The sequence below is a fragment of the Triticum urartu genome, chromosome 5A (assembly GCF_056163025.1).
Source record: "Triticum urartu cultivar PI428250 chromosome 5A, HENAU_Tu73, whole genome shotgun sequence".
NCBI lineage: Eukaryota > Viridiplantae > Streptophyta > Magnoliopsida > Poales > Poaceae > Triticum > Triticum urartu.
The window spans coordinates 547,873,010-547,884,947 of NC_141877.1; the positions used below are offsets into that span (position 1 = coordinate 547,873,010).

The 11,938-nt window shown below is 49.0% G+C and overlaps 1 protein-coding gene across 1 annotated transcript; it reads left to right on the forward strand.

Moving 5' to 3' along the window:
- Window positions 1-2,584: 2,584 nt before the first annotated feature.
- Window positions 2,585-3,917, forward strand: LOC147972743 (uncharacterized). The gene is made up of 6 exons (XM_087523583.1): window positions 2,585-2,841; window positions 2,911-3,097; window positions 3,173-3,292; window positions 3,358-3,414; window positions 3,687-3,762; window positions 3,839-3,917. The coding sequence occupies exons 1-5, from the start codon at window positions 2,585-2,587 to the stop codon at window positions 3,735-3,737; spliced, it is 672 nt and encodes a 223-aa protein (XP_087379709.1). The 3' UTR covers window positions 3,738-3,762; window positions 3,839-3,917.
- The last annotated feature ends 8,021 nt before the right edge of the window (window positions 3,918-11,938 follow it).

Sequence of the window (11,938 nt, forward strand, 5' to 3'; positions counted from 1 at the left end):
GGGTTCATACCCCTCGCTACTACTATGGCATGTCCCAGGGGGGGCACAATAGAGACTGCTTAGTAGTAGCGCGGGTTACTATCAACTTAGTAGTAGCGAGGGGTAAAAACACGCGCTCCAATATCTGCCGCGACATGGGATGGATCCGGCGGGTGGAGTCGCGCGGGCACCGGCTCGTCGAGGCGCGCGGCCATGCGGCGGGGGGAGGGGAGAGGGCCGAGCTGCTGGTGGGGGTGGAGAGGGCCGGTGAGGCCACCCCAAGATTTGCCGCGGCATGGGATCCGGCGGTCGGCGGGCGGAGTCGCGCGGGTGCCGGGTCGTCGAGGCACGCGGCGGGGAAGGGGAGAGGGCGAGAGGAAATGAGTGAGTGGAGGGGAGTGTGGTGAGTGAATGGTGTTAGGGTTTGGGCCCAGATGCCAGCGTGCCAGGTGGGCCGTCGAGCCGGCCCGTTAGGCAACTTTATAGTGCATGGGCCGTGGAGGCCACCACGCGTTCCTGGCCGGTAAGTGCCGGCCCATTTGTCCAGTCATAATGTAATCCCTCAGAAAAAAATATAATGTGAATAAGGTAATTTATATTTATTTATTAAACAGAAACAGTAAAAGTATATATATTCATTAAATATTGTTCATAAAAATAAATATTTTTATATTTATCTTTCATATACTAAGGGTACCACAACAAAACTTGGTTGATGTATAAATAAATCTACTTGGTTGAAGAAGGTTTGTTTGCATGTTTTTTTTCTTTTGTTTGACAAATTTCCATGGCCTATATAAATAATTTAAATAATTTTCATATGACTACTCATTATATATGAACATTACAGTTTGTTGTTTTCCCCTAATTTTGTGTTAGTACAATTATTTAAATTATTTAATCAACATTTTTTCCTAATAATGTCAAATATGTTTTTTATAGAGAAAATAGTGTGTTATTATCACTACTATTTTTTCAGATATTATATATGATTATATTATGCAGTAGAAAACATCATTTATATTTCATCATATATATTTCATCGTAGATACAAAGTGGTGGGTTCCGACATATGCACTGATGTAACGATGACAGACCGCACTGAAACACCACGAGAAGAGGTGCATATAGCTAACCTTCCTCTGTATGTATATTATACATGAAAACACGAAAGGTCTATTTTTATATTTTTGTTTTTTTAGAATATAAGAGACATGGATATGGACTTTGGAGATGCACAGAAAGAATCCATTGAGGGTTCATATGCGATGTTGCTGCAAGGGGACAAAAATTCACAACATAAAAATGTCGAGGAGGTTATATCTCATAACAAACCAAAAAAGGATGCTAATTTACATGTTATCTCACAAGGTATTTTTTAATACTACTATCAATCTTATTTTTGTGATATTGCCTCTTGTATTCAACTATTTTTGCTCAGTTTGATTGCTAAATTGGCTCATTTATTTATGAATTCGGCAGACTATGTTTGTACCCCTAGGGATATTACAGTCATCGAATCAATCAAGTCTGCCCCCAAGAATACCCAGTTTGTGGATATTGGAGATGCCTTGTTATCAACCGACGATTTGGAATGCCTTATGAAAAATGTTATGTTCTTACATGACGGTGTAAGACCAATTGCACAAACTTTGTAATTAATAATATGAACAATATTTAATATCATAAAATGTACACATAATCTAAATGTTGATTACAGGTGATAAATGCTTACATATATTGTATGCTTGCTCACGACCATCTACAAGACAGAGCGGGTGAAAAGGTACACATTGTTAGCACGTTTGTATCTGGCCAGATAAAAGAAGACGGGGAAAGAGACATAGACCCATCAAAATATCATCACATCGTGCATCATGTTAATACTTATCTACAGCAAGACATGGTTAGTTTTTGTCTCGTTATCCATGCATATAATTATATATTGTTTTTATTAATTCATATGTATAATGATTTATTAATATTTATATCTAATTGCGACCGTGACTTGTATGATATTTACACCAGTTATTCATTCCGATTAACATACCGGGCTACCATTGGTATCTACCAATCTTCAATGCCAAAAAACGTGAGATTCAAGTATTTTGGACTCACTTGGTTCTCGGGTCAAACGCAATGACCTTGCTACTACGGTAACTATCTATTATTTTTATTCATCTTAACATATGTTTTTGTTTGCCTTGATCCCTACTATTTCTTATATATAAAATAGTTACTAGGACTCGAGAAGTGTCTGAAACTTGTAGAGCATAAACCGGATTTTATCAGAGGTCATAAGTGGCCCGATCTGAATGTTACAAAATGGACAGTTGTAGAGCAGTTTCATGAGGCAATACAAACCGATGGGTAAGCACTTGTTACAATTGTTTGTTTATTTGATTCATCTGTGTGGTATTCTAAAGCATTATTTTATAATACTATAGCGTATCATGTGGACTGTTTATGCTAAATTATATGGAATACTGGACATCACATGCACTGTCAGACCAATTCACCTAGGTATTTCGTTTTTATACATTATCTTGTTATTTTATCTCAAAATAATATATAAATTGTTTTTATATATATCTTGTAGGAGGATATGAAATATTTTCGACAAAAAATAGCTGTCATTTTGCTCAATTCAGAGCTGAATAAGCTAAAAGGAGGTCCCATATACCATCAACCTGACGATCAAGAAACTTTAGCTAATTCTGATCTCAATATATTGGACAATCCATCTGACGTAGTTAAAGACAAACGTCCTGCACCAATCACTATCATACCCACGGACCAACGTGAATTACTTGCCGGCCTCTGCAACTACATCATGTCGATCGATGATGCCGGTTGTTTGGAGTAAGTATCAGGTATCAATATTTAATGTGAGGTTGTATATTATTGTTCTTCTTACCATCCAATTTATAGGAAGGTATGGGACCGGAGCTCGACACCCGATCCAATGGGCTTAAGTCTTAAGAAACTTCAGTACATACTTAACATAGAGCAGCCCATGGATAATGATTGCTTCAACACAACCGTGCGTATGCTGGCATGTGACGAGGGAGTATTGTTCACATACCCTCCTGTGCACTACATGGATCTACGATTTTGTGTAAGTTATTGTAACTCTTCATTCTATGTGTCATTAGCATCAACATGTTGAAGAAATATTTCTTTTTTTACTTAGTCCATGATGCTAGAGTCAACACAAGGTCAGAAGTTTTGCGAGAAGGAAACTATCCAGACGTTGGCAACATTATTTGATAGCTGGCCTGGGATGGACAACGACATCTCATCGTGCAACAAGGTAAGTAAAGTATTTTGTCCATTGTTATCATGGTTTATTATTGTTTCTAATAGCTCCACTTGTAGATTTATCTTCCCTATGCATCCATCGGCCGATACATCTTGTACGTCATCGAGAAAGAGGCACGTCGTCTATATATTCTAGATCCTATTCAAACATCACAATCGTTAGAGGAAAAAGAATTGAGGCATGCACTGAAATTAAAAAGTTTTGCAAGGGATTTCAAAGAAGCACTCGAAATAAAGCTGCCTGGTTGGAATTATGATATATCTAAATGGCAACGTTTATTTCCGTTCGGTGTTCCAACGAGTATAGACGGATAATGAATTCATAACAAAAATATTTACTTTTGTTATCACTATATTCTATATATTATTAATCTAAAGTTTTGCAGGAATGTGTCTGGCTATTTTGTTTTTCATTTTATGCTCTGGTGGAACGGTAAAGAATTGGTCAAGCCGATTTGCACGGTGAGTATTGTCAGTTACATGTTTTAAGACCTTCGGCGTGAAATTTTCATACTAACTAAATGTATTGTTTGTGCAGGATGGGTATGAATTGAGGAAGCAGTTTTTATTACACTTGCTAAAACATCGTGGGAATGAAGCTAAAGGAAACTTTTCTGATATTGTGAAAGAATTACTTAAGCGCATCATCTAGATATTAATAATTTTGTAATAGATGTTTAGTTGGAACATCGCTTGGTTTGTTACATGGACATGTCGTTAATTTTTCTTCATGTTATCAATTTACATTGCAAAAATGAACTTTAGTTATTAAATAATTGTATTTGTGTTTTATTGTTTGTACGTGTGGAATTTAACACGTAACTCTTGTAAACTATTTCAAAAGCCCGTGACAACGCACGGGCACTCTACTAGTATTTATAGTGATAGACGACACATGCGCACAAGATTGAGACAAACCCCATGCCAGGTCGTGATGACCGCATGCAGGCTTCCGGTGGAACTGTACATCATGTTGTAGCTATAGTGAAGTAGGCCCGCCTAGCCCAATCCCTACTCCGCCCCTGCATACACATCAGTGAGACCTGAAGTGTGGAGCAGCCGAAAAGACACACATTTCTTCCATGTTAAAGAGGGAGCCCCGGCAAGGCGCCCCCTCTTGCCCCACGTCGTCCACGCTAGAACGACTCGGGCGGTGCCCAAACCCTAGCCGCCGGGGCGCGTTCTCCCTCTTCCCCTCCCTCCGCTGCCACTGGAGAACGTCGCCGGGCTAAGCCTGGAGGCCGACGGCGGTGGCGGGGGACTCCCTCTCTCCCGCGTCTTGGGGGGGGGGGTGCGTGGCCCCTAAACGTGTGGTGGCGTGGTCAATCCAATCTATGCCGCGCGACGACGATGGCTGAGCCAGGCGGCCGCGTGGTGGCCCGCCCTGCCTCGGGCGGCGGCAGCTGTAGGCGCGGTGCGTCATTGTACCGGGAAGGATGGTGACTGCAGTCGGCGGCGACGCGCCATCGGGCATCAGGTCATTGGCAGCGGTGTGGAGGGCTTGGTGGACTGTTCGGCGGCGCCTCTGGTCAGATCAGATCTGGCCGGTGCAGCCAGCGGTGGTGGCGATCTCCTTTGTCGGAGGTGTTCGATCTGAGGCTGGATGGTCAGATCTCGAGATCCGTCATCTAGTCCAGGCTGCGAGTTGAGAAGACAGAGTTGCCGGTGAAAACCGAGCCTATGGCAGGCGATGGCGGTGTTCTGCGTCGTTACCTTAATGAAGACATCGTCATGTAACTTCTGTCGACCCACTCCTGCTGCTTCGCGGGAAACTCTAGAATCTGGTCTTCCAGATCGGACGATAGCGGTACTGCGGTGTCGTTTCTCTCTTAAGAGCATCGTTTATGAAGTCTGCACCAAAAGTTTAAGTTCCGTCAATACCTGTAGATATGTTAGGAACAGACATGTTGTTCCAAGCAACACTAGAAAATACTGTGAAGTATAATAGCATGAACCATAGCAATGTACCATTACTGTTTTCGCATACGACTATTTGTAGTTTTGTCACTGCCCAACATACAAAGGTAAGAGATACACAAGCAGAGTTGTCATCATGCAGTAGTATTACTATAGAAGCAATAGAAATATGGAAATAAACATCAATGGAGATAGTATCTTTTGATGTAATCTGTCAGGCTGGACGGAGCGAGCGGGCTTTTCGGCCTGCTCGTGGCCCGTTCTGGTCCGGACCGATCGGTCCTAACCCGATGAAGAAATTGGTCGGTCCAGTTACCAAATTTCAGCCCCAAATTTACTCGGTCCGGTCCGGTCTTTAACCGGTCCGACTGAGTGAACCGAGGCTGTAGATTGTTCCTCGATGTTGCAGACGCCGGCGACGCCCCGGCCATGCCCCGCCCCGGCGCTTGTTCACAGGAATCAAGTGTAACTCAATCAATTGACACAAAGACAGGGGCAAGAGGTAGAAGAAGACTCAGGTCACACACTGTTATTCAGTTAAACAGAAAAGAGAAAGAACGAGAGAAATGCGATAAAATCCGATAATCACGGCACCATCCCACGATTCACTCCATGCTGCCGTTTCCTTTTATTCGCGACTAAACAGTTTCGCTGATGTTCCCCTTTATTCAATCGAACAGAAAACTGAAGGAAACATCTATTCCTACATAAGAGGCTTTACCAAATCTGTACGTGCAAGTCGGGCGAGTTACAGCTCCCTGCACTACGTACACTACATGTGCTCACCACAGAATGTTTCGTTCATGTCCCCGTAGTTTCACTTGTTGTATTCCGTGCAAGCGGCTTACTTGGTAGGCCAGAACCAGTTTCACCCATATCTGGATACGACTATGAGATTACTGTACCGGTCCATGTGACTCACAACTGGTGTGAGCAAATGAAGATAACAGTCTGCCGGAGAGTTTGACACTGTAGAGGGCACATTCCCAATACCTCACAATCCTAACTAGTACGTATGTTGGTGTGGACCTCATGTTTACCGGGATGTTGGAAAATGATGGAATGGAACCGCGCATGCCATGGGTAAGTGAAACCGTGTAGGCTATATATCAAGCGAACTTGTCTGGTCATCATTAATTATTTGCCGTACATGGTGGGTGTGATGATCGACTTATATGTTTGTTAATTATGGTTTCATACGGTAGTAGTATGTAGCAGGATACATGTACGTGCTTGCATGGATAGCACCATGAAAGAACTTTTTCGACTACTGTTTGTCAGATGACTTTTCACATGACTTGTGTTTTTTTTTCTTAAAAATTTATTAAAAAGATTCATCAAAAATACAAAACACATCAAACATAATAAAAAAACCTATCAAAGTCCATGAACCACCAAAATGACAATTGTCACCTCCAAAGCAAGTCGCCGGCGTGTCACTGTTGTGGCTCCCAAACCGGAATTGGCCTGACATTGTCAACAACAACCGACAAGTCTTCGTGCACGTGTCTCTACAACAAGCGCCACACTGTTTCCCGTTCAAACCTTGAATTGATCTGAAGAACCAGACCACAAATATCACCATTGTGTACGCACGACGAGAATCATCCTAACCCCACCGCCCCAACGATTTGGCTAGAATCTATGCCGGAGCTCCGTCTAATCCATCCCAAGAGACGAACTTGAGGAGGACCGGAGCTTAGGGCATCTCCAGCCGCGCCCCCCAAGACGGCCCCCCAGGCGTCTTTTCGTCCGTCGGCGCCAAAAAATCGGCCCAATCGCGCCCCCAAGAGCCCAGTTTTCGCCGACTCGGGCCGAAATTGGCGCCGGCGGACCCAACCCGAACCCGGCGCGCTGGGTGTCGCTCGGGGGCGCCGGGCGAATCGTTTTTGGCGCGAAGAGCCGCGGGCCCGCCGCGTCAGCGACTCTACGCTCTTCTCGCCCCTTCGTTGTCATCATCGCCTCGTTTTCCGCGGTGAATCAATGCCAAAGCTGCCGCGCCGGTCAGCCTCCATTGATGCTTCACGGGCGGCGCGTCCCTCGGCCGCCACGCAATCACGCCACGCGTAACGCGCCGGCCAAGCCTACCACGCGGCGTCTCCGCCTATAAAAGCCGACTGCAAGCGCGCCGGAGAGACTCACCCCGATCATCCACCGACGACGCGCTCATTTCTCCCCCTTTCCTCCTCGCGCCGTCACCAGTTGAGAAAGCATGGCCGAGCGTTTCCCAGGCGACGGCGCAGCGGCGAACGGATTCGGGCGCCGTCATCTGCACGAGGACGAGGCTCGCCTCCTTTTCGAGGCCGAGTACCCGGTCCCGCCGGACATGCGGGTGCTCGGGGCTTGGAGGATCAGCGCCGGCGGCGTGCCGGTGCCACCACCACCCACCGGGGCGACGCGGCGTGGGGAGATCGCACGCATCCGCGCGTCCCTGCCGCGGGCGGCGAGGGAGGGGCCACGGTACGTCCCCGACAGCCCGCTCTGGGAGCCCTACTTCCGCCACCGTCACGCCGAGCAGCTCGAGGCCACTAACGGCATCGTGCCCTCCGGCAGGCTCAACTCCGATGGCCGGCGCCGGTCCGATGGCCGGCGCCGGTGGTGGGGCGTGCCCGGCCGCACGTTGGAGGCCATCCTCGAGTACATCGAGGGCGGCAACACGCCGCGCCTCGAGTACCCCGCTCCCCCGTCCTTCTCACGCCGCCGGGGAAGCTCTTGGACGCCGAGGCGCATGGAGACCGGGGCGTCCTTCTCCTCGTCCGGCGGCTCTCCCTGCCTCCACCTCCGCCCCGTCAAGCCGGAGCCCTAGGACACGCCTGTCAGCGCGCGTACCCGCAGCTCCGGCGCCCTCGTCGAGCCCAAGGTGGAGTCCAGCCTCCCCCCCGGAGTACGAGGAGATAGCCCGGCGCGGCTTCTCCGACGAGGACGCCATGCGGTGGTCGCGCGATGACTACGTGCGCGAGGAGATGGTCCGGTAGCGCCGGGCCCTGGAGGAGATCGCCGCCCGCAAACGTGGGCGCGAGGACGAGGACGGTGTCATCGTCCTCGATAGCGACGACGACGCCCCCGGACCGTCCAACCCGCCGCGCCAACCGGGGGAGGGATGCAGCAGGGACGGCGGAGGCGTAGGCGGGGGCGACGACGACGGCGGTGACTACACGCGGTTTTACAGCCTCCTCGGCATGTAGAACCGTGTGGGTGGGCGGCGAGGCGGGCGACGAGGGAGACGGCGGGGGTAGCCCGCGGTAGTTTTTTTCTTTTTTTGTAAAATATATTTAAATTTGAACGTACTCGCCCGTATTTGCGTTGTGTTTGCATCGAATTTAAACATTTTAAAAACTCGTGAGGGGCCGCGACTGGGGGGCATCACGCCCCAGTGCGCGTTTTAGCGCCGGTGCGCCCCCAGGGGGCGATTTTTTGCCCCTCCTGGGAGGCCAACGGCTCGAGATGCCCTTAGAAGTTTGACTCGAAGAAGAAGCACCACCCTCCGTCTGAGCGAGGCCCCTGCAATGAATAAAACCATACCTATGTACTAGCTAGCCGAAGATGACGCACCGGGAATCCCCACCCATCCACCGGCTTCCAAAGCGGCAGACGGAGGGGAGGCATATCGACAGGCTCAGCTGCGAAAATCTAGGGGAGGCGAATCAATAGAGTTGTTTTGATATACTACCAAATCTTATGATACATTGCACTACCTTTAATACACTTTGTTGGTGTAAATTTTCCACGAAATTTACTTGTTTTTTTAATGACTTCTAGCTACTAAACATGCTAGGAGACGAGTTCGAACCGAGTAACAATTGACTCGTTTGATTCTATGGCGACACCATTGTTGGGAACCAAAATCATTTATCCTTTTGCTTACGGGTATTGTTCAGGAATTTTTCTCCTAACATATACATGAAGCAATTTTTTAGTTCGATATGCATCGGAAAGTACAATTAACCTCTAAATTAAGTGTGTCTCTGAGTCCTTTTTTTATTTTCTGAGAACAAAGCATGCCTTTCAAGATCAAAGGGTCGCCTTGAGGCTCACATGTTTAACGTAACTTTTGAGATCGAACTGTTAAGTGACTTCTGAGACAACACCATCCAGTACAAGGGTTTGCCAGCTTGGCTTGGCCATCCAATCTCGTAGCATGCGCGGTCATGTGGATGCCTGATGGGCTACTTGCAAGCAGGTTGAGACATGTTGCCGTGCATCATGAATGACTATTCCAATTCATTCGAAGTGTGAGCGAGCAGTTTACTTCGAAGGCTCACACAATTTGCACCACTATATGGATTTGACTCCAAGACAATGACACCGCTCCATGTGAAGCTCATACTAGATGTGAGCAAATGAAGATAACACAATGTGTCCCACTGGTTATTCTGGCAGCAAGAACAGTCCCGATACCTTACAATCGTAGCTATGCCGGTGTAGACTCTTGGTGGTCTGGATGTTGTGGAATGAGAATTGGACTGTTCATGACTTTGAAAAGAGAAAGTGTGTAGGATATATATCAAGAGAACTTAACCAGTGAGCATTAGCATTAATTCTTTATGGTACATGCATGTGGTGCGTGTACGCCCCATGGATGACTTATATACGGAGAAACATGTGTGCTAAGTGTTGATTGATATTGTAGTATGCAGCACAGCAGAGTAGAAGAACATGCTTACATTGATGGTACCATACAAATCGAGCATTTCTGACTAGTGTTTGCCATATGGACAAACACCTAAATAATTACATATACATCCTCCCAAATCTAGAGGAAATTCTAATTTTATTTGGAATGCTCAACCACAGGGGAGAACCCTACGTCAAATAAAATTTATTGATAAACAATATTGCAATATACAATTGAATTTACACAAAAAAAATTGTCAAGCTATTAAGGTCAGCTGGAGCTGTGAACAAAAGGCACTAATCAGTTAGGACCAAAATAATGGACAATGATCAATTACGGCAAGATGCAACCAATATTACAAAAGTTTAGATTAATCTTGGATTAAGAAGAATTGGCGGGAGAGATATGTAGGAGGAATTGCATGATGTATTACTTTTTTTCGCGAATACGCAAAGCTTGCCTATCATTGCATTGTTAGAAGGAATAGAATGAGTACAGAGGGGATACATCACATGACACGAACACAGGCAGGCGTGAATATGGTGCCCGGAGCAGGGAGACAAGAGATGCTCGGCCCGAACAAGGATAGAACACAGCTAGACCTACCAAGCCTGAACCAAAAGCGGCAAAGCCAAACTAGCGAGAATACCAACATCGCGAAAACCAAAAACCGGGGGCACCACGAGCGAGCAAGATAGCGCCTTCAAGAAGGAAGACGACGCCGAGACGCCATCGCCATCCGGTCCGGAGGACCTAGGGTTTCCCCTGTGCTCGAGGAGGGGCTCAGCCGAGGGCCTTGACAGTGCCTCCAAGAAGGAAACGACATCCGCAGACGCCGACGCTGCCAGCACCGGCAAGCCGGGTAGAGATTTCGCTCCGGCCATAGGTTGAGCAATCCCATAGCCACCGTATCTGGAGTCGAAGATGAGGAAGCCGTCACTAGCCAGAGCCACTGATTCGGGAGGTGGTTGGCCGGGCTGCACCTGCCGTCGGAGGGTGGCACCGCCTCCGGACCCACGAGCATTGGATCTGACCAAAGGGGAGGCTTTTGAGATGTACAAGGCAGGACAGGCGTGGAGCGAACCACGAGGAGGGTGGGGCGACGGCAATCAGCAACGCCGGCAAGCTAGGACTGGAGGGACGCAGATCCAAGCTGCCGTGGCCATAGCCATCGAAACATCGGTGAGCCAAGCGAGCTAGAAGGAACGCAGCTGCTGGGTCACCAAGGGCGGAGCTGCCCGGCAAAGGACACCGGTGGTCGTAGGCACCGGAGAGACGCGGGCCCAAGCTCATCGGGGCCGAAGTAGCACCAGCAAGTACCCGCCTTAAGAAGCACCATGACTGCACAAGCACTGTAGCCTCGTCGCCTCTGCGCGTTAGCCATCACCGTTGCTCGCGGAGGGGAGGAAGGGCCGCCAGAAACGGGGGGCCGCCTGCACGGAGGCGGGCAAAGAACAACCCCGCAGCCGGCCGCAGGTCTTGCGCCCAGCCCACGGGCAACAGCAGCACCAGTAGGGGTGGGCCGTGCTGCAACAGGGGGGGTGGGCGGACTGCAGGGAGGACGCTGAGGCCGGAGCCAAGAACGCTGCGTCCGACGCCGGACCGGCAGGAGTTGCAGCAGCTGGAAGGGAGGGCGCCCGCGGTGCGCGAAGAAATCGGGGACGCGGGGCAGGGGAAAGCGTGAGAGGGACGAAAACCGCCCCGCCGCCACCATCCCGGGGCGCGGCGCGGTCTCGTCGGCCGGCCCTCCGGCGGCGGCGCAGCGGAGGCGGGCGAAGGGGGAGCTTCCCGGCGGCGGCGGCTGGTGGATCTCGAGGTTGGAGGTGGGGTAGGGTGGGGATGCGCGAGGGGAACCGATCCGCCCCGCCGCCACCATCCCGGGGTGCGGCACGGCTTCGCCGGCCGGCCCTCCGGCAGCGGCGCAGCGGGAGTAGGCGGAGGGAGGGTTACCTTGCGGCGACGGCTGGGGTTTCCCGCGTGTCGCCAGAGGAGGGCGACGCGGGGGACGGCTCAAAATACCAAGCGGACGGATGTCAAAGACGTTTTAGGTCACTACATGGTGTATTACTTAATACTATTATAAGACAGCCTAGTACTCTAGAGTCA

Coding starts and splice junctions, on each gene's coding strand:
- LOC147972743 (XM_087523583.1), top strand. CDS start 2,585: ATGAAATATTTTCGACAAAAAATAGCTGTCATTTTGCTCAATTCAGAG. Junction 2,842..2,910: donor GATGATGCCGGTTGTTTGGA/GTAAGTATCAGG, acceptor TCCAATTTATAG/GAAGGTATGGGACCGGAGCT. Junction 3,293..3,357: donor ACATCTCATCGTGCAACAAG/GTAAGTAAAGTA, acceptor CTCCACTTGTAG/ATTTATCTTCCCTATGCATC.